Source organism: Scleropages formosus, chromosome 13, assembly GCF_900964775.1.
Source record: "Scleropages formosus chromosome 13, fSclFor1.1, whole genome shotgun sequence".
Taxonomy (NCBI): Eukaryota; Metazoa; Chordata; class Actinopteri; order Osteoglossiformes; family Osteoglossidae; genus Scleropages; species Scleropages formosus.
The window spans coordinates 22,520,585-22,546,345 of NC_041818.1; the positions used below are offsets into that span (position 1 = coordinate 22,520,585).

General features: G+C 45.9%; 1 protein-coding gene across 1 annotated transcript; it reads right to left on the reverse strand.

Moving 5' to 3' along the window:
- Nucleotides 1-839: 839 nt before the first annotated feature.
- On the reverse strand, nt 840-24,804 carry gpc4 (glypican 4). Its single transcript, XM_029257617.1, has 9 exons — nt 24,067-24,804; nt 9,666-9,824; nt 7,115-7,512; nt 6,715-6,880; nt 5,289-5,419; nt 5,034-5,180; nt 4,212-4,336; nt 3,707-3,879; nt 840-3,514 (listed from the first exon to the last, which is right to left on the reverse strand). The coding sequence occupies exons 1-9, from the start codon at nt 24,233-24,235 to the stop codon at nt 3,297-3,299; spliced, it is 1,686 nt and encodes a 561-aa protein (XP_029113450.1). The 5' UTR covers nt 24,236-24,804; the 3' UTR covers nt 840-3,296.
- Nucleotides 24,805-25,761: the final 957 nt, after the last annotated feature.

Below are 25,761 nucleotides of genomic sequence, written 5' to 3' on the forward strand. Positions count from 1 at the left end.
TCTCGGACAGACAACATAATTATCTGTAAATCTTCTCATATCGAACGTACGAATAATTAAAAGATAAACGTCGCTTTAAGAGGTTTTTTTGTGTTTATAAATCGCACAAGACGTTTAGACATGGCTGTCCTCAACCTGAGGCGAGGCGCGGACGGCAGTGACAGAAACGTCTAGAACCACCCGAATCTGCCTCGAGACCGTCTGAGTAGCGCGAACAAGCTCCACTTTAAACACCCTATAATCTGTATTCATCGCTCGTATGAAAATTCAGTCAGTGCGCTTTCTGAGCGACTTCAAATGTTCAACACTTAATTTTACAGAGCACTGAAGCCCCCCTCAGATACATAACTGCGTATAAAAACATACCTCCATAGAGGCTATAGCTAAATTAGAGTTCATTAAGCAGTTTGGTGTGTTGAACAGAACGTACTTACTTTTGTCATTCAGCTAAACTGGATTTGAGTTTGAGGAGTTTCTCAGTCACCAACATAATACACACAGCAGGTGGTTACAATAAAGGTCACACTTTGTCACCTTATAGTCCTTACATCCACAATTTACAGGAAACACTGTAGTAACAGCGGTGGGTGATGTTTCACCAGCATGAATCAGCACTGAGTCATGAAGGGGAAAAAAAAAAAATTAAGGCATGTTAATACAAATAAGTCCATGTTCAAATTGCACACGTGTGACATGGTAAAGCAGGTTGGCCTCGCCCAACACTGACTAACCTGCCCTACAACACACCGATGAAGCACACAGGAAGCGGGTTAAATATATTTGCCATCTTTATTGTAAGAAGACTGGAGTTTTTTTTTTTTTTTTTAAATATACCCTTTTTCCTTTACATCAAGATCTGGGCCTCCATTCCAGGTACACACATGTAGGGCCTCTTTCAGAGACGCCAAAACAGCTCCTCCAAGTTCAGGGCTGTCCGTCTGGTCCTTTCATCAGAATTTCTCCAGGCCATGTGGGTTCCAGGTGAGAACAGGTTTGGCTGCTATGTCCTGGGCTCATCTGAGGTCCTGAAACCTTCACGTGGAGGAACACATTCCAGCTGTTTGGCACCCGCTGACCAGCGAGTGGCGCTCTGGCACTGCTGACTAGCGGAGTGGGATCCTCAGCACGAAGTCCGAGTTGTGGGGAATTGGCGACAAACTGGCAGGTGAGTTAAACCACCAGGTGTCCAGATATAGACCCTCTCCCTGAGCACTGTCAAACACACTAACTGGGAGCGCTCACCTTTACACTGAGAAGAAGGTGTGCACCAGCAAAGCTTTGCTAACTTTCCAACAAAAGCCCCGGACACTGTATTCTTCATCAATCCCTCCATTCGTTTATCCTCTTAAATGTGAAGACCCCTGCCTCGGCCAGCTCAGACACCGTTTCCAAAGCAAAGAGTGGAGATAAGGTCAAGGCTCAGCCGATCACTTCCACCAGAGGTTCACATTCCGTCTTCTCTTCTCCTCTGGCTCACACAAGTGCCTTCTCAATGATTCCGATTAAAACCTGGCCTGCTTTCCCAGAATCCCTTGGGGCTTTGCCACTTCCAACAGTACCACAACAGACATGCACGGTATCAGTCCCACACTAAATATCCTCACTCAATATTGTATTCATAAAAAAAAAGTTTAAAAAAGGCCATTATTAAAAAAGTCAAAATTAAAAGCTTTTCACCTACGTATAAATATATATTTCAATACTATTGTGGATAGCTACTTGAAACATTTTCACATGTGTAAAGGCCTTTAAAAATAAAAACATGCGATTAAATAATTTACTGTACAAAGAGCTACACAATTTGGCATGTGTTTTTCAGATAATTTATGGGATCAACAGGCTGTGGGAGTAAGGACAGATATGGACATCATTGTACTGACACTGTCCTCACAAGGCCTGGCAATTCTCCAAAGCAATGTAAAACTAACATGCAAACATTATACACACGTTATACACCAGCATGAGGATTCAAGGTACTCTTAAAAACTTGTCTAAACCAATGCCCTCCTTTAGAGGTAGCGGTAAACGTACCAGAGTTATCACCTAGCAGTATAATTTGGTTCAGATGCTGTGACAATGGAAAAGGACATACTTCCATCCCTGGAAGAATGGAATATAGATGGATCCAGCCATGTGAGAGGGTCAACAGTTGGTCAGAATCTTTACAAAATATGACATACACCACGAGAGTGAGGTTACTATAAAAGTAAAAAGAGGATATGCTCAGGTATAAAAACTGACATTTGCCTCACACTATGTATTCCTCCTGGAACAAGCTGTAGAATTGGTTGTAGTACCATTTGATAGTATACTTTAGTGATATTTAATAATAAAAAAAAAATTAAGTTTGTTCATCACCTTGCCTCATGAAGTCCATTTTGGCTCTAACTCAACCAGGAGAGAGTTTCCTTTAAGCATTGAATTTCACACAAATCTAAACCTTTACAATGAATTCATTTGTTTTCTTATGGATTGATAGTTTACCCATAATGCTTTGGGTGTGAGAACAGCTGCAGTTCAGCTGGAATGATAAGAATGTTGGCAAACTCCTTTCTTGCACCCCAGACTCTTGGGTTCTCGGGTTCCCACTTCTACCTCGGACAAGTTTTTTCTGCCCACATTAAGAACTACCTATTCACACTGCTCAGGAATCACCAGGACATCTCACACTGCTTCTAACCACATCATGCTCACACCAGCTACAAATCGACGGTAAAACCCTAAAAGGTGCGCAGACTTATTAAAAGAAAGCGCACGCACTCGCTCACCACCACACCCACTGAATCCAAGTCATTGTTTCCATGTCTCGTTGCCCCTTGGTGCCCCAAACACAGGCCACACTGTGAACCCTCCATCTTCGCACCACCTATGAAACAGGTATGCATATATGCTCCCGTGTTCTTACCTGTCCTTATTTTAGAACTGGGAAGTTGTTCTTTAAGACAAATAACTGAGGCCTGGTTACAGTCATTAAAAAAAGTCTCATCATGAAAAAAAGGGGCACCACGTACAACACTTTACATGATGTGGGGGGGACGTTTTGAAATTCTCAAGAACGAACATGTGTAATAAAATGCAAGTAAAAATGTGAAAAAAGCCAACAAAATACCCTTGGTGTATATACACTGTCCATTTATAAAAACAATCAAATAAAATGTGAAGTTACTATAAGGACTTGGTTTTGTCCACGTGGCGGACACAGCGAGAACCAGAGGGCTGTCTGTAATGCTCTCTCTGACAGGCTCCCCCCCTCCATCCTCCGAACAGTTCTTTCCCTCCCGTCTCAGTCACTGTTTTTATCTCCAGTGTGCTATGACCAGAGCCAGGAGAGCTCCTGCCAGTGCAGTCCCACGCCAGGCCATGGAGGTGGTGCTGCTTGATTCCAGCTCTTCCCGAAGCACCTTGACCACACGTGGGTTGATTGGGCCTGGAGTGGAGAAGTACATGTCCGGGTCCTGGCAGGAGGGAGAGTCACAACCACTGCCGCTTTCCTCGCCACCGCTCCCAGCATCCTCTGAGAGGGAAAAGAAGAAAACCGGGTAAGAGGGGGTATAATGGAAGAGGAAAAATCAGTCAAGAGAAAGAGCCAAAGGACAAAGAAGGCAGAACAAAAAAGGAAGAAGCTTGTAAACCTATTTTGCTTTCCATGTACAATAAACCAACCCTGCCACTAGGGGCGTGGTACACAGATGAGTCCAGATCTTACCATTGTCTGTGGAGATGTCATTGCCACTGTGTGCAGCCTTCAACCAGGTGGTCATCTCTCTGAGGACCATGATCTGCTGTCGGATGACCACGTCGGGCTTAGTGATGTCCACCTCCACATCAGGATTTGACACTTGGTTGGCCAACCCATTACCTGCGACAACCGACTCGTATCTGATAAAGAGGAGGAGGGGAGAGAGCAACATGAGGTATAAACTGCCATGACTTTTTTCCTTTGAAAGATTATTCATTTTTTTCCAACAAATTTTCATCATGCCAGACAATGACTGTCTAAGAAATGGCCTGATGAGGAAGGCATCTACATTTTCCTGATTTTAACAGCTGTATGTTTGCCAAAGCAAGGCACCTCCCCTCAAGTGAACAACAGACAGTATCAGGGATGAGCTGGGCTGCCACTGGAGCTTGAACAGAATCTTTTAGTCTCAGCATGTGGTTCCTTCATTACTGCTCCACCTGCTAGTGCACTCCCTGAAAGTGACACTAACCTGCTCTTGGCGGTGCCATTCCAGCAGTCATCGCCAGGAGCAACCCTGTCTCCAGTACACACTGTCTCTGGCAGTGTGGACCAGAACTTTTTAGCATGTTTCAGCTTCTTCTTCACATCAGTCACCTGGACAGAAAGAGAGAGGGGAAGTTTTAAAAATAAAAAAAAAAAAAAAAAAAAAAAAAAAGAGTAAATTTTGATATTTTCTACTTAATATTTCCTTGTTTCTGTAATATGAAACATGAATCTAAAACTGGGTGTGTAGGTCCAATCAGGACATTTTTTTTGTATAACTTCTAGCCAAGAAAATGTGAAAAAGTAAAATTAGTTTAGCTTAATTCAACTAATATATAGTTGGCCCATAACAGCAGTTACACCGCTATTGAGATACATAAGATCACATACAAAGTTCTCATACAACACTGGAAGAGACCCCAGTCATACCAAAAACTGCAATACACACACACACACACACACACACACACACATTTTCAGAACCGCTTGTCCCGTACGGGGTCACGGGGAACCGGAGCCTACCCGGCAACACAGGGCGTAAGGCCGGAGGGGGAGGGGACACACATAAATGATATATTACTATTACCACCACCACATAAAAAGTTAGCCAGTTAGAGTTTCCTAGTTACTAAGTAACTGGGCTCATACTTCCTTAACCACTTGATCAAATTAGCTACGTATGGTGGTGTTGCTGAGGAGCTTTGCTTGTGACTGTATGGCTCCCAAAGCAAGTGTGGTGGGGACGAAAGGGAGAAGAACATACAGTAGAATTAGCTCAAAAACTAAGAACAGAAACACGGTCCCATACCAGTCTGTCTAGACTGGTCCCTGCAGCAGTTGTGGGCCGCGCCTCTGGGCTGTAGGGCCGGAAGCGGCCAGTGTAGGTCCCTTCACTCAAGGAACGCTGAGCACGGAAGCCCATAATCGGTTTGGGCTGGCCACACCCCTGGAATACCTGTGTGGGATTGAACGAGGGAAACTTTCAGGCAATAGAATATCAAAGACGACAAAAAAAGGGATTCCTGTTTTAGAAACAATGAGGAGTGGAGGCATGGAGACTGACCTTCTGCGAGACCTGCATGCTGTTCTCCTGCATGTTCATGATGGCGTCCGAGATCTTCACGTCAATGGGGTCCATCACTGACTCAAAGTTAAACGGCCCCTCTAGTCTTTCTGCCAGACTCAACATAGCATCTGAGATATACAGATCAGATAGACCGTTTTGAATTTCAGCTTTAAAACAGAATCCTTTCCACAATACGAGAACAGATTTTCGCTTTCTGGCTACTGTACTTGGAGACTGGAGTCTCTTTCGGCCCTTAATGCTCTATAGCTGAAGCCACATTTGTCCACCAGGGGAAGCACAGAGTTACCACATTTCAATGATGGGACTTGGTTCACTACAGCAGTGGCTCTCAACCTTTTGGAACTAAAGCCCCCCCCAAACCTCTCCTATTATGTGGCACACCCCCCGCCATGACTAGATAGATAATTTCTCTTTAGATTTTTAGTTTCTTATACTTTTTTCTTACTTTAACTTTTGTGTGTGTGTGTGTCTTTTTTTTAAACTATATAAAGGACAATAGTGGAACACGCCCTTAATTTATCAAAAATGTTTTTGAATATAAAACTAACTTGTAACATTACGTGTAATGTAATGTGATATGCAAACTCGGATGTAGGGTGCGTTTCGCTAGCCATGCCATTATAAATTAGTGGGAAACCTGCACTTGCTTCTTTTTACAAAGAAGCACAATAGGCGGTTCAATGTTGGACAGCATAAGCCTGAGGTCATCCTCCACCTGCAGGCGATTTCGGTATTTTGTTTTCAGCGCAGTCAATTTTGAAAACCTGGCCTCGCACAAATAAGTTGAGGTGAATGGAAGCAGCAATTTAACAGCAGCATCAGACAACTGAGGATATTCAGTCATCAGTCAACCAAAACAAAGGCAGAGAGAGTAAGAGCTATAGACATTTAGCTGGAGGTGCTGACGACAGACCACTGCCACAACTCCTTTTAGCACGTGTGATGAACTTATCCATACCAACTTATTAGTTCGACTGGTATCTCTGACGTTTTGACTCGTGTCTACACTGCCAGCTATACATAAAAGGCAGGCTTAAGCTCTGCCTCTCCAACTCAAAGAAAATGCAGAGGGAGAAGGAACGCATTTTTAAAATATTTTTAATTTTAAAATATTTTTTAAAATATATTTTTTAAATAATGAGATTTTTACAGGTTTTTCATTTTTATGCACATTATAATTGAAAAGCAATAAAATACACCGAGTACCCAAATGATGACCTGTCTCTGTGCTTTTTTTCTCGGAAACAATTTGCACCCCCCTCTCCGATCTCTCCCCCCGTTGAGAACCAATGCACCAGAGGAACACTTCACACTACAACAAGATCTTCTGAGTCCAGCCAGTCACATCTCCAGCTTCTAGCCAGTGCAAGGCTCCTCATAGAAATTAGCCCCTCCCACTCACCCAGGAAGTTGTTCCACTCAGAGTCCAGATCGGCTTGGTTGGCCAGGCAGCCACGCAGCACGTTTAGGCAGTAGTTCTGGCATGGCCGCAAGGCCACCTGCCCTGAACAGTACGGGCAGTAGAGCATCTTCATGGCAGCACGTGCACAACCTGGGGTGGCACCCACCTGGGGGGAGGGTGGGAGAGAGAGACCACACCATCACACACATCTGCTGAAATGCCAGGGAGAGAAACCATGCTGTCACACACCTAAAACCACATCTGTTCATCCAAACATGCACCACACACATGCAAACCAGTGCCTTGAGTACCATGCTTCCCAAAACTCTGCCAGAAGACAGCACACACACAGCCCATTCATTTAAGCCCCACCCCCTCGTTAGTCTCCAGCCTTCCTCACCGTGGAGACCTTGGCCACCACTTCAGGCAGCAGCGCAAGGCCACGGGTGAAAGTGCGGGCTGCCACGAAGGCGCGGGTCAGCTGCAGGCGAAGCTTGCGTGGTACATCGCCGAAGGGTCGGAGCTGCTCCGTGTGCTGGCTGACACATTCCATGTATTCATCGCTGAACTCATACTGCACGTTGACCAGGCGGAACATGCGTTCCAGCAAGTCCGCCCAGAAGTTGGCCAGCATGGCCTCCAGGTCCACAGCGCTGCTGCCTGCAGCGTAGTAGCGCTTAAGCTCACGGAAGAAATGCTGGAAGAGTTCTGCGTTCTTCACATACATGTACCCATACGTGCGTACAAACATGTTGTGAAGGGAGCGCTCCGCGTTCTCCAGAAGCTCGCGGAAGAACTCTAAGCAGAGAGACAGAACATGTATGTGAGAGAAAGACCATGCAATGAACTTGAGGCTGCCAACTTTGTTGGTTTGACCTCTTCACAGCAATGAAAGGTCATCAGTATAGAGTCCACAGGCACATACCCAGTAGGCAGAAAGGGTTCAAGAGGATCTCCATTAACCAAGCATTGGCTACAGCTGTACTTATGTGGCCTGTCATTTTTGGTCTGTGCATTCAACAGGAGCATCTTCAGAACCAGATGTTTTCAGCTGACCACTCCCCCCTTGCAGGAACACTTACATTTATTAATTTATCTGACTTTTTCCCCTTACAATGTTAAGCTAACAGTGTTTTTTTTTTTTTTTTTTTATTTATACAGCTGGGTAATTTTAATGGAGCAATTGAGGGCAAATGCTTTGCTCAAGCTGGACATGGGATTCAAACTAGGACTGTCCAATTATGAGGTAACACCTCTAACAGCTCTAATACCAGAGAAAGTAACCCCCAACTTAAAAAAGGACCAGTGTACTGCCCCTCCACCCACCAAACCCACCTTTCCCCTCCAAATTCAGTTCATTTTCTTTTAAGGACTCTCCACTGCAGACATGGAACAATAACCCATTTCATCCAGAGGAATGTTCAACCTCAAATATAATGCAGCCACCCCTCCCTCACCCAGCAATCCCCTCGCACTTCCCTAATCTGAAAAAAGCAAATCCCACACGCTGTCAAGGAGGGGGACGCGCTCTGCTTCCACCTGCTGGAGGACAACTGTGGCTGAGAAAGAATTGCTAACATCATAAAGGAGATGGATGCACAAGGAAATGTTAATATAATTTATTTATCAGAGACTCCTCTCTAAAGAGACTTGCAACATGAGTTTTGTATACTAGGCTACATATAATGATTCATTCATTTTACAGCTGGGTATATTTTATTCAAACCAATTTAGGTTAAAAACCTTGCCCAAGGGTACTAAAGCATGAGCAAGGTTTCAAACCTGGGTCTTCCAAGGAGTCCTTTGACTGGAAGGACAGTTCTAAGCCCTGCACTCCCTGCTGCACCTTCATTTACACCACTCCTTGCATTCAGCTTGTTTCCTGCACTCAAGACCAAAGCATCCCCCCCTTCACTTAGGTAGCATCATCTACTGACTAAGAGAACCATAAATTGTATGGGGCTTTGGTGTGCGCCTCCCACTGGTGTTGGGGGTAATTGGGAAGACACAAAACTATTTTTTGCCCCCAAGTTAAACTGGCCATGACTCCAACCTCCGCCTTGTAACGCTGGACCTGCAGAGCCACTTCTTGTGGGGCATGTGTTTGTGTGTGTCCCTCTGTGTTTACCGTAAGCTGCCACACACACGGTAGGATGTGTCCTCTTGCACTCCTCCAGAGTGTCACAGCACAGACTGTACAAGTCAGCTGGTGAGAGTACGACACCCACTGGGGTGCAGTGTTATGGGGGCCTCATGGGCTGGAGGACCTCTATAAAATACACACACTGCACCTGAGCTCAACCACTGCCCTTCTGAATCAAACCCAACTTCATACCTGTCCTGAGCCCATTAGGACAGATTCACCCTGTTCCTGGCATTGAGTCAGAGGAAAGCTGGAATCTGTCTATGGTGTGCACGCACACACAGTTTTGTAGCCACTTTTCCTCCTGGTTACATGTGACTAAGTATCAGTATGAGCTCAGATTTCACTTGGCTGGGTGGTGGAGGGGGGCGCTGTGGGAACAGGCCACTGAGCTGAGTCACTGCATTCCTCACCCTTCCTGTCACTCACTCACAGGGAAGACCTGCTGGCTGCAGGCCGTCTGCCTGGTGGTCGCTCATGCTGACAGCTGCTCGGAGGGGGACAGAAGTGGGGTGGGGTGAGTGCACGAGGAAGCCATGGGGGGCACTGTTGGGAGAGTCCCACAGGGGTCTTCTCCAGATCCACAGCCCACCCAAGGTACCAAAAGGATGTAAGGCAATGAGCATAGCGACACGTTCATGTTTGTTGGTGTGTAACAGGTGACACTCATGAACATTAGACACTGTGCTGATATGAACAGGACAGGCACAGGTCTCTTCTTCCCTTCATTCTCCTTATCACTTTTCCTGCACTCTGCTCATGACCCACCCTTTCCCCTGCTTCCTCTGTCTATGTGCAGTCTACTCACGGTCAAAGTGGCGGTGCTTCTGCGTGAAGGTGCTTTGCAAGTTGGAGCTCAGCTGACTGACTGGTGCCTTCAGGTCAGAGTGGCTCTGCTGGCTGAGCTTCTCCTCCATCTGCTCTGTACAGCAGGTGAAGCCCTGAGGACACACTTTCAGGTGGGCTCCTGCACCAGCCGGGGGGGAGGAGAAGAAAAAACAGTATTGAGTATGTTAGTCACACAGCATAGCTTCAAGCATCAACTTGGTGAATGTAGCAATGGGTGTAACATGTGGTATACCGGATAGAGCAGTCACTTTGCAATCGGAAGGACATGGGTTTGAACCCCCAGTACAGCTGTAGTACCCCTGATCAAGGTACTCTACCCGAATTACCCGGTAAATCATATTAAATGGCTTAGTGCACAGTTCTGGTATTGTTACGTCATCAAGGTTAATATATTTATGTTATCCAAAGACCAGCATGTCACACAGTTCACATGATAGCACTACCAACCAAACTCTACTTTTCTGGGACCTAGTTACAGTGACCACAGTCCCCCTCCAAAACTTGCTGTGCAGTCTAAGAAATGTCTGGTCAATGTCTATCAACTGTGTGGGACTTTGACCCGGCTGATGGGCTTGGCAGCCTGGCTCGAGGTCTGATAGCAAGCACGGCCTTGACGGAAAGGGTGACGGCACTCAGTTAACACGAAGCTCCCATGGGGTCACTAATGGAATCGTATCTCAGCTTCAAATGATGGACCTTCCTCTGCACCTTCTTTTTCTTTAATTTCTAAACTTTTTTTTTTTTTTTTTAAGTTTCACCCTGAACTATCGATAAGAAATAAAGTCACTACACTAACAAAGAAGTCTGATTTGCTCCTTCTGAGAGAGCCACTGCAGATGAGAGTGAAACACACTCCATTCCCACACTGGACCCCCAACACACATTTAAATCCAGCAGGGGCACAGTCACAAACAGCCTCTATCCTCCCACCCCTCATCCTCCTTCCTCTTTAAATTGTTCCCAAAATAGGTAATTTCCCATACACACTGCCCCTCACCAGAGAGCTGCATTCCCACAGGGGGGGGGGTGCCATGTGGAGAAAGCCCCGATTAGTCGGCACCACCCCCACCGAACCCCAGACAGACCCCACCACCACGCCTTGATGGCCCCGCAGGCTCGGACTGCCAAAGTCAAAGGTTAACAGTCCCTCCTCTGAGAAAGGGTCCGTCCTTTGACCTCCCTCTGCAGTGTCTCCCACACACACACACACACACACACACACACACACACACGTTACTTGAGTCACAGTTTATTAATTGTGCTGAACCTACAGTTTCCTCACCACTCCTGCTTCCAACTGGCCTTCTCCACATCGGCAATGAAACCTTGAACCCCTCTGCCAGCAATGGAATGTTGATGCCGCAAAGTTTTCAGTATGGGCCTCACTCAGAGCCCAAAGACTGACCATTAAGGCAATAATTAATATTTATTACATTTATTCATTTAGCTGATGCTTTTGCCAAAGCAATTTACAATGTTATTCTACCTACAATCATTTGCCCATTTATACAGCTGGGTAATTTTTACTGGAGCAATTTAGGGTAATACCTTGCTCAAGGGTACTACACCTGGAGGTGATTCAAACTTGCGACCTTTGGGTCCAAGAGCAGCTGTCCCATGTTAATTTCTGCAGAAACCCAGAACAGCCAACAAAAGCATAGAACCCATTTAACACACGCATACTCACTCTCTCACAAAAGGCTGGTGTTCATGAATCTGGGCTTCACCTCCATATGTAATCAATACTTGACTGTCAGCATTTGACTCACTGTCAATCCAAGGTGGAAGTTAATTATTGAAAGGCAACTGACACATCCCTTGAAATTTGAACCCTCGGAAGATTTTGGAGAATGCAAGATTGCAAAAGACAACTAAAGTATATCAATGCAGGCTATGAAAGTGCCTTATAGGGTGAGTGTCTGCTGTGCTCAGAGACACATTCATCCAGCAATTCGCCTCAAACATATCCCAGGATGCAGAGCTGGGTGTAAAGCGCTCAAAGGATCAGCATCCTAAAAACTACCAGAGCTGATCACCCCCCTGCACCCCAGAACAGCATTGTGCTACGCCCCCTCTGGCTGCTTGGTGGTCCTGTTTGTGAGGGGTCCAGAACTAAAACCAGAACTAAAAGCTCCCTCTGTTCCTTAGAACTGCTGAATCCATCCCATCATTCCAGAAGGGTCTCAAAGCCCATCTCTTTCAGACCCATTTCCCTGCTAAGAGCTTTGCAAGTCACTCCTTTGCCACCTTTTAGTTTTATCTATGCATTTTACTGTTCGTATGTTGCCACCATAAATAGCTACCTGAACACGTAAACAACAAGAGTGGTATCAGACAATGTGTGTAACAGTCATGTCTAACGAAAGCACTTTGCTGTTGATGCGCTTTTGTTTACTCAGTCATATGTTGCTTTGGAGAAAAGCGTTTGCACTAAAATGTAAAAAAAAAACTGTCGCTAATAACCAGGTAACTTCATTGGTCACCATGCAAACAAACACCTACCCGTTATACATTCAAACACATTCCCTGCAGTTTCCAACCCCTGAATCATACCACTATTCAGTGTAGGATGCAATTACAGTGGGTGGTGGCAGCTGAATGGGGCAATGAGTTGGGAAACTTCTTATTCTACCCCATAAGTAGAAAATACCACCTACAGGTCTGCAGAAGAAGACTGGGTATGCGGCGCGTATCAGGTACGATGTGTTGGAACCACACGAGTCGGCAAACCTCACAATACTGGCACAGATATTTAGCTCTACTTCATTCCTTCTGGCAACTCTTCCAAGGACATAAAGGAAAATGAGGACAAAATATTACTGGTGGGGGGTGGGAGAAGAATTTTAGAGCAAGTAAATTACATATCATTCTAAATAACAGTAATTATATTTTAGGAAGCCTGAGATGATCATCTCGTGTCGTAGCAGGTATTCTCCCTCCGACAACCTGTCTGTGTTCCTGGCGCTGTACATTATGGCTCCACATTAAGAAAGGAGGAATTCACACAGACACCTCAAATAAAGAGGTTCAAAAAGCAGGGGGGGGGGGGAAACAGCTTCATGGAGGGTTGAGTGGACCCTTAAAGTGGGTACCCATTAACAGCATGGTGCTTGAGGTTGGACTTTGTTTCTCCTGCTCACCCCGGCTGACACTGCAGGCCAGAGGACCACTTCATAGTGGACAGACTCCACACACCTACTGTCACAGAGAAGAGTCAGGCTCCAACCACCTGCTTTCCTAATAATATCCTGAACTCAGTGCAGGCTCACAGCACACAACACCGACAATGTTTGGGCACATCAGCAGGGCTGCCGTTTCACATTCCCAACCTACCAGCCCTACCATTAAATCCTCTGGGCAACTACACTGGTATGGCAAGTGTGCAACCCTCATGCCAACAGGAGCACTGATGGTGCAGCCAGGCCACAGGTCGGCGGGTCTGCAGTGGCACGGGAGACACATGTCTGGATGGCAACACCCAAGAACCTGCCCATCCAGCTCCATTTGTTTGCTTTGCTATGGTTCATCTGTAAACTCTACTTTTTATTCTCAGGGCCTCCTGAGTTCACACCACAATTTTCACCAGTGTTACACCAAAAGCAAGGACAAGAAAAAAAGAAAAAAGTACACTCAGAAACATACAGGAGTCAGCAGATCCCATATCCACCCCCCCACCCCCCACCCCACACCTCGGGGAGGTGGCAGGGGGTCCTAATGAGCAGGATATCCCAAACTGGACAACAGGGCTGCCCTGGCCATTGGTGGGAAATGCCTTTCAGCAGCAGAGCAATGCCAGGTGTTTTAAGGAACACCCTCACCCAACATGGACTCCTGACCAGTGTCTCCATCCTCCCACTTGTTGCCAAGCAGCATCGCTGAGGGCACATGGGCAAGGCCTCAAGCTCATGACCCTGAATGCCAGGAAGAACATAAAAGAAACATGTGGAACTCTGGCCACGTGCACTGTACAATAGAGTACACTATTATCACTCATGGCCTTGACTCAGGGATGCAGGATGAAAATGAAGGACTCAGGTTAAATGCAGGGCCATGATGCCATGCACCATCCTATACTGTATTAGCTATGGCACAAAGTATTGTTTGTTTGAAAATATTGTAGATTCAATGATCTACCAGGAGTTGGGAAAATGCCAGACTGGCAAAAACTGGCATTCTGGGTAGCACTACACAAGATGGTGGAAGGAAGTCCACGAGACAATCATGCATCCTATACCAGAGCTGGAGCAACACCTTGACAGCTGACAAATCTTCTTGACCTAAACCAGACCACTTTGGAGTTATCACTGCTCTAATGAGACGAAGAAAAAGGAGGGGAAAAAAATCTGATCCTGCAGTTCACAGTGGGTTAAGAGAGCAGTTTCCAGATCTAGAGAGGGGGTGACACTGACCCTAGAAACTTCACTTTAAGGAGAGCTTACAGTTTGGAACTGAGACTACAGTGCAATATACACACTCCATTGCTCCTTAATGGAGAGGTAGTTATACTAATGGGTCAGAAAAAGGACATGCACACATTCTTACACAGATACACTCACAAACACAAGGTGATTAACCTCTGCCTCCATGCAAGTCCTTCCTCCATCTGCTTTAGCTATTGGTGATCAGTCAGGGCTCCCAGCTGATTCAAACTCTCCATTCTGTGAAAATTCCAGAGAGCCATCATCCGTGAACATTTACCCAGAACCCAACCCCCAGGGGAAATTCTTCAATGCTGCTGCAGCCCCAAAACCTCCGCCTGCAACTTTGTCACGGCACACAAAAGCTCCCCACAAACCCCACTTCCTAGGTCAGCCTTCCGAGCCATTTAACCCACTGACAGGAAGCTGCAGAGCCGGCAGATGAGCGCGGCAGCCATGGTGCTCCAACAGCTTCTCCACGACAGAAAGTTCCCTTGACAAGTCCACACTGCCAAGGAGAATTCAAACTTGAAATGTACAAAAAGTAAGAGTGAAGGGGAAAAGAGGAAAGGAGGAAAAAATAAAAAGCATGGGGCTTTGGCACCAAGAGAAGTTTACCAAAGTTTCAGGTGGAAGTAATTACACCTCTACACCCCCAACTCCATGACCCCATAAAGCACAGCACCCTGTGCAAAATGGCTGAGGAGAGAGATTTCAAAAGCACCAATAGGTGAGCAAAGTCAGGGCAACCCAGAATGCACTGCTTGTGTTCTCAGCCAGAGCCCGGGGTTCGGGGGGTATCAAGAATAACAAAGGGAAGGACTGAAAGCAAAGGAGGATACAGGAACAATAACTAACCTGAGGTGACTGAACCCTGAGCCCACATGTGAGTGGATTCAGAAGTAATGGACAATGGGTGCTACAAGGGCAGGGGTGCTCCTGGTGCTATCGTGGTTAGAGCAGTCGCTTTGCTATCTGAAGGTTCTCCAATGAAATCCCAAACACCTCAAAATGTTCCACCCATAGTCTGGGGTATAAATAGGTTCATTACTGTAAAGCTGATTGTCTAACACTCTGCCTTGGGAAAAATGTCAGATAAAGATTAACACCACAGTGACCTCAGTCTGTATAGGAGGCAAAAAGTAGAGCATAACTTACCCTGGTGATATGGGGGGGGTGGTAATAGCTACCACCAAGTGTGTTAAAGAAACCAATAAAAATAGTATGTCGAAACAACAAAAAAGGATCTGCTAAATGAATAAATGTAATGTAAGTGTAAAATGAGTTCCTCAAAATTCCATGTGTATCACAGAATGTATACACCAGAGGGTGAGTGCTATCGACTCCCCCAAACTGCAGGGAGGGGATACCTGGCAAGGAATTTCAGGCAAAACACACATCAGTGAACCAACAAATAAGGCTCCTCAGCAGGTGTACCTCCAAGGTGCTTCAACAGGAGTACTTCTGTATAAGACAATGCTTCACCCGCTTATACAGCTCAACACAAATACAAGTTAACCTCACTGCTCAAGAGTGTAAAGAAGAGCGATATGATAGCAAGGGGCCCTAGAGATGTGAACCCACAATGTGTGTGTCAAAGGCCACCTGTCTTCCTATCTAGTTTCACTGAATTGCAAATCCAACAGCGTTTAACATCATAGCACCCCAAACATATGCCACATGGGTTGGGCACCTTTGCCATCACAAGCATGACCAGACACAGCCACTTTTTATCTGACCACCTCGCAGCAGGAAGGAGAAAACTCAGCTGCCAGAGACGTGTCCTAACAACACAAGCCGAGTGAGTCCGGCACAAAAGGTACCTCCAGCTCTCCCCCCTTGTTCCGTCAACCTCCTGTGACTGAACACACACACACACACGAGTAGCCTAAGAGGAATGCTGGAAAGGACGAGACATCAATTCACACGCCCAGGGGAGGTCTACACACACCTAGAAGAACAAATTCACAAATGCAGTGAAACATTAATTTCCACTCATTACAGGTGGTTTGAGCTCATTTTTGTGCTCGCTGTCTCACACAAAGGTATTCCAGAAGGCTACAAAGCCTATATACCCACCGGCTGAGAGGGGTCACGTGGCTTGAGCGCCCCCCCAAAAGACAGACAATACATTCCACAGCACTTCAGAGCTTACAGAACTAGATGTAGCTGGGAGACAGGCAGAACTGTTTCATGCCTTAATCATGGTATAGATTTCTGGTTCCTACCAGACTTGATCACACAGACATCATGCAGTCAACATGCTTGTGCAAATATTGCTCACCGAAAGAGCTAAACCTGATGGAAACGCCACACAGACATCATTCCACATTGCTGCAGAACTCCCCCAGTTAAAGAATCTGCGTATCGAGGCGTATAAATGGTGCGTGGTGAACAGAGCCCCGCTGCTTTCTTCCATGGTGTCATATTTCTGTTGGCATGTAGTGTGCCATATGACCCTCCCTTCTGCAGTCCCAGTTCCCCTCCACATTGTTTACCTAGACACGAAAAGTTAACCCTTAAACTTAGAAAGGCCTGCAGCCTTTCATAATGAGCAAAACAAGCTAGAAGCTACACATTCCCTCTGCAGCCCAAATGGTTTTAGCAGGTATCATCAATACACAACCTGTGTGCAAAAGAGACTTAATGTCACCACTTCCCTTTACCACCTAGAAGGCTTTTCATAAGAAGTGGTTAGGAGACACACAAACAAGCTGAGTTGAGGTAGGGCCTTCAGAAGAGGCCTGATAGGGGTGTTGGGGCCAATTCGCAGGAATTAGTTTGCCCAACCCAGGACCAGCGCTGGGATCCAGACTGAATTCACAGATCGGCCAACTGCTCAACATTGTGACAAAGGGGTCCCCTGGACAGAAACAAGAGAGCAACAACAATCCTTTGCACTCTGGAAATTATACATACTGTGATCAACAGATCCTGCGTTCTTCTCACTGCACACTACAGCTTCACCCTAGTCCACTGGGTGAGCCCAGGAATCCAGGAGGAGGGGGCCACAGTTCAAGGGACTCATTGCTCAGCTATGCAGGAAAGCAAGGCACAAGCAGAGTCAAGCAGCCATTTCTAACTCTTGAAGCACACCTCCTCCAACACAACGGCTTTCTTGGAGGGAGGGGTACAGGCCTGCTAGTAGCTAAGCAGAAGCAACAAGGTATTTCAGACCTCTTACTCTACCATTGAGAAAACTAAGGAAGGGAAGAAAAAAAATGCAAAGCACATCATTGTGCAGTATATGAGAAAGTCAAGGAAGCTGGTGGGGCAAAGGGATTCAGGGACCTAAGATACTGCTGATTTGGGTCAAAAACATAAGTTACTGTCATGGGGTATGGTATTCCATGGTATTGCTCAGTGGCCCATGCAGGTAGAATTATGTGCCATGATTGTGTGATACAGAAACAACCACTCATCCTCAAGCAACGCTGTAGAAACTTTAGGTGAGAGGTACGTACACATGCACACAGAGTGTGTGACTGCATCCTCAAGTTTTATTGTCATGTGTATTTGACAAATACTATGAAATCCTTGTGCAAGTCTTCTCTCCCTATAGTAATATATACTGGGGGTAGGGGGGTATGAGGGCAAAGCGCCATGGAGAAATATATAACAGAATCCTGCAGAACATCCAGTGGAAGCAACCACTCCTATGGCAAATCAGTGACTCTCCTTGATCTTTGGCTGGAAGTCAATCCCAGCTCTTCCTCTCCATGCCTGTCACACACATCCACCATCAGTACCAGTTTCTAGCTACCAGACTCCCTCCCACAGTTCCTTAACACACCTACACAAAGTTAATACTACATCCAGGCTGAGGTCCAAACTGCATTACTAGCAAATGCCATGAAACATTCCAGCAACAAGTCACGGAATCACTAGCGTCAGGGAAACAGCAGTAAAATGTCATAAATGAAGGTGAAATTTTATTATGATCTGCTGCAAAGCTCTGCCAATAATCAATTTTTAAAACTTGCATGCTTCCTACTTGAGCCACTTTATGCTGTATGAACCGAAAAACTATACATTTTTATACTAGCAATGCCTGCACTGTCCACCCAACAGGGGGTTGATTAGTTTGCACGCCACTGTGAACATTAGCAACACATTCTACCCTGTTCAGTACAGTGAAAAATAAAAAAATTAACATGGCATGGATGTGAAGGCAAGACAGGACAACTGGGATACCAGATGACACTTTAAAAGACACCATGGAGAGCTAAGAAACCAAACAGGTGAATGTTAGTTCAAATCAGTCAAGAACAGTCATTAGAAGCACAGATGAGAATGAGGTTGGACTCGCAATGGATACACACCTTTCAACACTGAAAATACAAGCAGAGGACAGAACAGACAATGATACAAAACCAGAGAACAATAAGTCCGTTGTACCTACACTTCATTCGTGTGCAGATAATCGGAGGAAAGCAGAACTCAATGTGGATAACATGAATTTATGGCAGCAAATTTTCTAAGAAACTATTAGAGCATGTCACTGAAGTAAATGCCACAAAAAAAAAAACTATGACTGAAATAACATGCTGAAGAAAGTGATTCTGAAGGGTTTCAGGCCAAATCAGGGCTGTGGTATCAACTCCAACAATGGCTGGCTGTGTGGCAGGGAACCGTGGAAACTGCGATCAACGATGACCTCAACTTTGGCGCCTTGGTCCGTTTCGGAGGAGATTCAAGGATGAACTGTCGCCCAGTGACCTACATTCCAAAACTGCTGCAGGACAACAGGCGGAAGAATGGACCTGCCACTACATTTTCACAGCTCCACGTCCCCAGAGAGGAAGTGATTTAAGTTTCAAGTTTATTGTCATAGATACAAGTACCATGTACATGTATCATGAAAATCTTCCTGAATGCTTCTCCACAGACAAAGACAATAGAAAATACTGCACAAACAAAACAATGACAGTGAGTAATGCAACAGCAATAAATAATGGTAACAGTAGTAACAATAATGCCAGCTGAAAGAGAACTCAGAACGAGAGAATGAGAATAAGAATGCTTAAAGTCAGTGTAATTTACCAGTGTGCTTGGGTGGAGCAGTCCAACTCTAGTTACTAAAGGTAGCACATTGGTTAGTGTTGTATACTCTTAGAGCAGTGGGGTAAAAGCTGTTCCTGTACCTAGCTGTACAGGTTCAAATAGACCTAAGCCGTTTACTTGGTGTACTTAAATAATGAAACCACAGCAAGGGACCCTGAAGTCACCCAAGAGTAAATGAGGGTAAAGCAGAAACTAACCAATTTCAGTGTAACTTGTAATACCTGTATTGGTAGAAAGTTCACCTGCAGCAGTAAATTGCAGTCTATAGCCATTCAGTAAGCAATGACGAATGTATGATCTTTAAATCAAATTTTTCACATTATTCACATTTATGAACTCTAACACCTTGGTCCAAAATGACTAAATGTGAGGTTTGTACACAATGTCACTTGTGATTTACCCATTAATACAGCTGGGTAATTTTTACTAAAGTAACTCAAGGTACGTGCATTGCCGAAGGGTACTAAAGCAGAAGTAGTGATGGATTTTCCCCCTGTTCAGGATGACAGATAGTGTATAGCTCTACAAACCATGCAGAGACATCACTGCCCATCCCAGTAGCCACTCCTACTGAGAGATGAAAGGATTCAGCCTTCCTGTTTACAGCAGCGATGAAGACTTCCAGACAAACATGAGGGGGTTGAGAGTGGAAACATCACAGGCTGCCACACACAGCACCACCAGGGGCCCCGACAGCAGGAGGCAGGGAAAGAACCTCTTGTTAGGTGCTGGTTACCAGGACCCGAACCCAGCATGTGCGCTCTTTCCTAATCTGCTGAATGGTAGCCCACTGACAGGACCGCTCCGCTATCAGACCTAGCACACAGCACTAACAGAAACGCTGCCTTAGCCAAAGGAGGCCCAAGTGCTGAGATCATCCTCGCTCCCAGTGCGACTCTCCCCCCCCAAAAAAAGGGGGCGGGGGGGGGCATCGATCATTAATTGGACAATGCTCCTAGGAGGAGTCGAAAAGTGGTTTGGGGGAAAGGGGGCTGGAGGGAAATGTTTTCCTGCCTTTGATCCCTGCCAACGTGCCATTCCCGAGGCATGACGCAACGCTCAACTGCCAGTGCAAACCAAAAACAGATTTTGTCTGACGAGGAGGGGGAAAGGCCACATGGCCCCCGAATGAGAAGCTGTTGACATAACCGATACTGCCTGCACTCGTGGGTCAGTGCTCGCTGCCCAGGGGACGCGGCATCACTTCAGAGCAGAGACAGTACCTGACACACACGTTTCATCTTCCAACTCGATGCCCACTTGTAGCGTTTACCTGCTCACATGGGACTTTAATCTTGTGGTCATCGCCTCACAGTCAAGTCTGAGGCTTTTTTCAAAACATTAGAGACCCCTTTATGATCCAAACCTTAAGCATTGCATTTATCATGACCATAAAATGCTAGAAAATGCTGACAACTGCATTTCTGAGCTGACAACTTCCTTGCTTTAAGAGTAAAGAACTGTGAATAGGGTGCCAATGTACCATGTTCATGAAGTTGTGCATTTTGTCTAAAGCAGTAGGTTCTGCTGGGGTTAAGGAAACAGTACAATGTCCAGGTGGGGCAAAAAAAAAATAAAGAAATAACGCACTTAACAGCTTTAAGACATGTCCAGGTTTAAACTAGAGCAAATAAAGGTGCCATTGATTGGGGTCCAACATGCAAGTATGTTGAGCAATAGTGTAATAAAAATGGGTGGGATTAAACAGCGTTAGTTGTGCTTTCTCCAAGCTGCACTTGCCACATGACCTGGGTTCATCAGTATTAAGTACTTAGAAATAAAGCTGGACAGTAAGGAATTAAGTAACTTACTGAAAAGCATTTTTCGAAGCATATATTTACTGCTGCTTGAAACTCCAGATCAACCCTAAAGCGGCACCAGGAATCTCAGCTGTCAGAACTGCCTTCCTGTGCTCAAATCAAGGCAAAGACGCTGTTATCTTTAAGCTGCAAGCTAAAATAAGACAACTGCAGTTTGAAAACAAAGGAGAGAGCGGGTTCTGCAATGTGCCTCACATTTCTACTATGATTTATGACAGCGATCGTAGAGGTGGCATTCGGAATACGGGCCGCAGCAATCGAGCGCTTTGGCTTGACCCTATGCAAACCCAGCCCATGAGAAAGTACTCAGGTGCGCAAATATAAACATATTCTGGAGGGAAAACACGCTTACATTTCAGATCACCAGTTTGCCCTGCAGTGGATAGCGACTGAGTTAGACAACATGCAAATTCTGACTGCTTGCATATTATTACAACCTTTCTTGTCTTGTTACATGGGATTCTGGGACCTTGTGTGGGCTGCAAAGCAGGGGGGCCATAACTCCAGCTACAATTGAAGTGCTGCTCATTGATATGGGACTGCGGTTAGATGCTTTATCACAAACAGTTTATTTCATACATATTCCTAAAAATGTATTTATTTCATACGTCTCCAAGCAAATTAATTTTTTTTGTATACCAAGCTAGTTAAATTATTTACCTATGTACACAGCTGGGTAACCTTACACTTATTCTAGCTTAAGTACCCTGCTCATTGGGATTTGGGCTGGACTCCTTTGATTATAAGGCAGCGGCTCTAACCACTACACCACCTGCTGCCAACACAAAGCACAACAATACCTCCATAAGTAGCCTTGAGAAGCTGCTAAGTACAAAAGCGTTTGCTACAACAGGTAGAAGGGGAAAAGTTGCAGCTAGATTTCTACTGCTCTTCAACAGTTTTATGCAAAGCTTATAAACAGGGACAATAACAAAGATGAACATCGTTGTATGTTCTACAGTAGGTGTAAAAGTACCTGCGGGAGTTGCATGGGAACACAGAACCCTGCGAACGGAGAACTTGTTGGGCCTCTACACAGCCTCAACCACCATTTGCATTTCATTAATTGGGACAAGCGGTTCAGAAAATGTGTGTGTATGTGTAATTAGTTGCTTAGCAACTTGCGTAGCTTCTGGGTTAGAGCATAAGCGATGAACATCAAACCCAGGATACAACCTGAGAAAAGTCAGGACACTTAGCCATGTCAACTGGAGTTATCCATAATCTTCACGCACTATTCATCTGACACATTCATCCAAAGAAACCAACAAGATTTCAACATGTGTACAGCTATGTGATCTTACTAAAGTAATTAACGGTACCTTATTCAAGGATACTACCGCAATAGCAAGAGGAGGGACGTAAACCAGCATGTTACGAGGGAATGTCATTAGCCACTACTCCACCTGCTGCCCCATACGGAAGCTATAACACTACCAGTTGCCACTAGCTTAAGCCACAGCACTAAATCACAAGCAAAAAGTCAAACACTTCAAACATTTCTCTAAAAATAACCAATGACCTTCACCTTCGTGAAAATCCACAACTCTGGATTAAATGGGATTTATCAAATGGTAAACCAATCAGCTAAACATTCATAGGCAGGGCATTTGATGGCGCACTGCCACACCAGGAGGGGGGGGGAGGCATCAGAACTTAACAGTGGAAAGAGTGAGTGTACCGGGCGTCGGGAGCACGGCTACACACATTTACAATCAGACCTGCCCCAAGTTTTACGTTCACGGCTGTGAGAATCACTCGACAAGGACGCAGAGGATGAACGAGGGGCCAAGCGAAATGTTTTCCTACACCGTTCGAGACTTGACCCATTAAAACACGTTTGCCTGGCAGGAAATGTGTCATGTGAAGGGCCACATTTTAGTTCCCCACAACGAACCACTTAACAGAGGCTTGAAAGGGTGAGATTTTAAAGCATGGAAGCACAGTAAGGAAACCCCCCACCACCCACCCCCAATCTGGGGCCTAAAACAGCCCTTAAAGAAGGGCCTTCCAGTGCTGAATCAGGCAATTTACTCCAGGAACATAAATGGCAAAGACAATTAAGGAAACCTGCCCCCAGGGGCCGTTCTTCTTCACCTTGCTGACAAACAACACAAAGATTCACAGAAAGTCAAAGTGTTCACCCCCCCCTTTCAAGATTAAAACCCTCCACTCTATTTACATAATCACTGTGGCCTGGGAAGGATGTCATTCAGTAACACTAATTACAGAAAAGGAAGAGAACACAAAGTACTTTCTTAAAGGTAAACCCATAAGAGGCTGGTGAAAAAGAGAAAATGTCAGGGGGAATAAAGAGGTACATGAATAAACTGACCGCACTTAAGGGCCGTATTTGTTTATTGCTGTGGTTCCTGTTATTGGACCATTTATTCTGTTGTTTGCAGGTCTAATAAACCGAAAGCTGTTACTCTTCAGCGGTTCCTCCAAACACTAATGGTCTGAGTTTCACCATAGTAAAGTTACGGGGGGGGGGGGGGATTTAAAAACTATTGTAACCACTCAAAACGTTTTATAAAAACTGACTTAAATTTACTTCAGTACATTTCCCGCGTATCATACAGTGCCAAAAGCACAGCAAACTATATATAATATATGGGTATTAAAACTGGTTGGGTCTCAGTTTGAGGGGAATTATATTAATTATTCCATTAAATCAGAGAGAGAGAGGAGCGACGAAGTATTTGGAGGAAAAATTCACAAAAAATGTTGAAGTATCTTGCAAAAACAGAGAGGTGTAAACAGGTGAGGTACCGACTCGACTGGACCCAAAATTTTGGAACCTGAGCCAGGACGATATTATTCTTGGTTTCTCCTCGTCAAGAAGAACTTCCCGAACGCCGCGCTCCACGACGTGCGAAATACACACAAGGCTGTCTGTGAAATTAATGAGCAAAATACTAACATGAAGAAAAGTGAAGAAAAGGTGGGCAGACGGTGCAGGAGCAGGAGCCCACTGCCAGCACGCGGAGGAGGTCACCGCCGGCGTGAACCCGCACCGAGTGCCAAGGCTTCAGGGCTGCCGGCGGCGCGCACTCACCGTTGAGCCCCTGCGTGGGCACGTCGTTCAGGTTGAACCCTTTGGAGATGTACGCCTCCTTCACGGCGCTGCAGCTCCGGGACTTGGGTTCGGCGCTCGGGGACACGACCGGCGCCAGGAGAAGGAGCACGGCGAGCAGCGTGTGCAGCGCCATCCTCGTCGCCTTCATCTCCGCCACCAACGAAGGACGAGGAGCCCGGCTGGAAACGCGCCGGCTGCGAGGTGGACGGAGTTCGCGGTGCCGCACGCGCCGCCGCGGGTCCCGAGCGCCAATCGCGTCCGTTCCCTCTCTCCGCACGCACGCACGCGACGCGCAGACAACTTCCACTCGCCCCCGAGACTGAGCTGCTTTTCCGCAGCAGCGAACTCGCCTGCTAAATTACTTTTTTTAAAATTTAGAAAAGTGGATCCAACTGAAAACAAGATAGTAAAAATGCACAAAACAAATCCCTAATGTGTTTTGTTTTTTTTTTGAAGTCCTTAGTTTCACTGTTCTTTCTTTGTTGAGCTAAACTCCTTTCCCTACTGAAGCAAAACAGTAAAAACATTAATAAAGCTTTAAAACGACGAAGCTGGTGATGGAGCTCACGCGCAGACCTGCGACCTGACAAAGTGGGAGTTTTTTTTTTTTTTTTTTTTTAAAGTTTACGAACAAACTTCACTTGGTCTTTCCTTCCTCCCCCCTCTCTGGTGTCTCCCACTGTGGGTCACACGAGTGTGCGGCCCCGCGCGGCGGCCCGCGGGACTTGGGAGGCGGCGGAAACGCGCGCGGCGAGACGGTGGAGCGCAAAACCAGGAGTAGAGTTCCACCCTGGACGGGACCAGGAATAGGAGCGCGCCTCCTCTCAGCTTTCAATACAAACATCTTCCCATGGTTTGACACCGCTGCTGCACACAGTCTTATTATTTACTTTTTGTTTGCCAAAGGAATACTACCATAATCACCACTAACCGTTAAGACATTGTGCTGTGTGTTTCATTAATTCTTTTATCAACCGACACTTACACTTTTTCTCCCACATACAGTTAATTATTTGACGGAAGAAATTACGGGGTCGAATCTCCTCCAGTGGTACTACAGCAGGAACTTGAATCTGGAACCTTGTGTTAATGATTCTGCCGTTTCAACCGCAAAATGCCTCTCTCTGGTCATATAGGGCAAAACCGAATGCTTGACGCAGTACGAAGCACATCCATCAGGAGGCCGAAGAGAGGAGCTGTCTGCAGGAAAGGGTAAAGGAGAAGAAAGGAAGGGTAGCGGGCGCATGCCATGGCCGTGCTCCAGGGGACAGGCACCGACACGGAATCCCAGCAATCCCTGGGTTCAGCCGAGACGGGTGGACGCCTCATTCGAGGACTGACAGCTTGCTATAAAAGAACCAGAAGGCTCCCGTGTTGGCATCGTGACCCAACGAAAATAAAGTGGCATCTTCATTCCTTTCCCATCTTCACATCTGTTCATTTACTGAAAAAATTCAAGCGTAGCTCCTTTTACAGCAGCCGCAGCAGAAGACCCCCCACCTCCCCCAGACTTGAACCTGGATCATATTGGTCACAAGTCCACGTTCTTCGTCATTATGTTATCTGCTGTCTTCGATCGGAAATGAGACGGCTGCGTTTCTCCTCATGACACACTGTGTTTGTGGTCTCAAGAACAGACGGTGTCAACTGTCAGCTTCAGACATCTGACACATG

Excerpts from the sequence above, each read along its gene's own strand:
- gpc4 (XM_029257617.1), bottom strand. The coding sequence starts at position 24,235 with ATGAAGGCGACGAGGATGGCGCTGCACACGCTGCTCGCCGTGCTCCTT. Across the intron at positions 5,181-5,288 it reads GCATGCAGGTCTCGCAGAAG|GTATTCCAGGGGTGTGGCCA; the intron begins GTCAGTCTCCAT and ends AATCCCACACAG. Across the intron at positions 3,880-4,211 it reads AATGGCACCGCCAAGAGCAG|ATACGAGTCGGTTGTCGCAG; the intron begins GTTAGTGTCACT and ends CCTCTTTATCAG.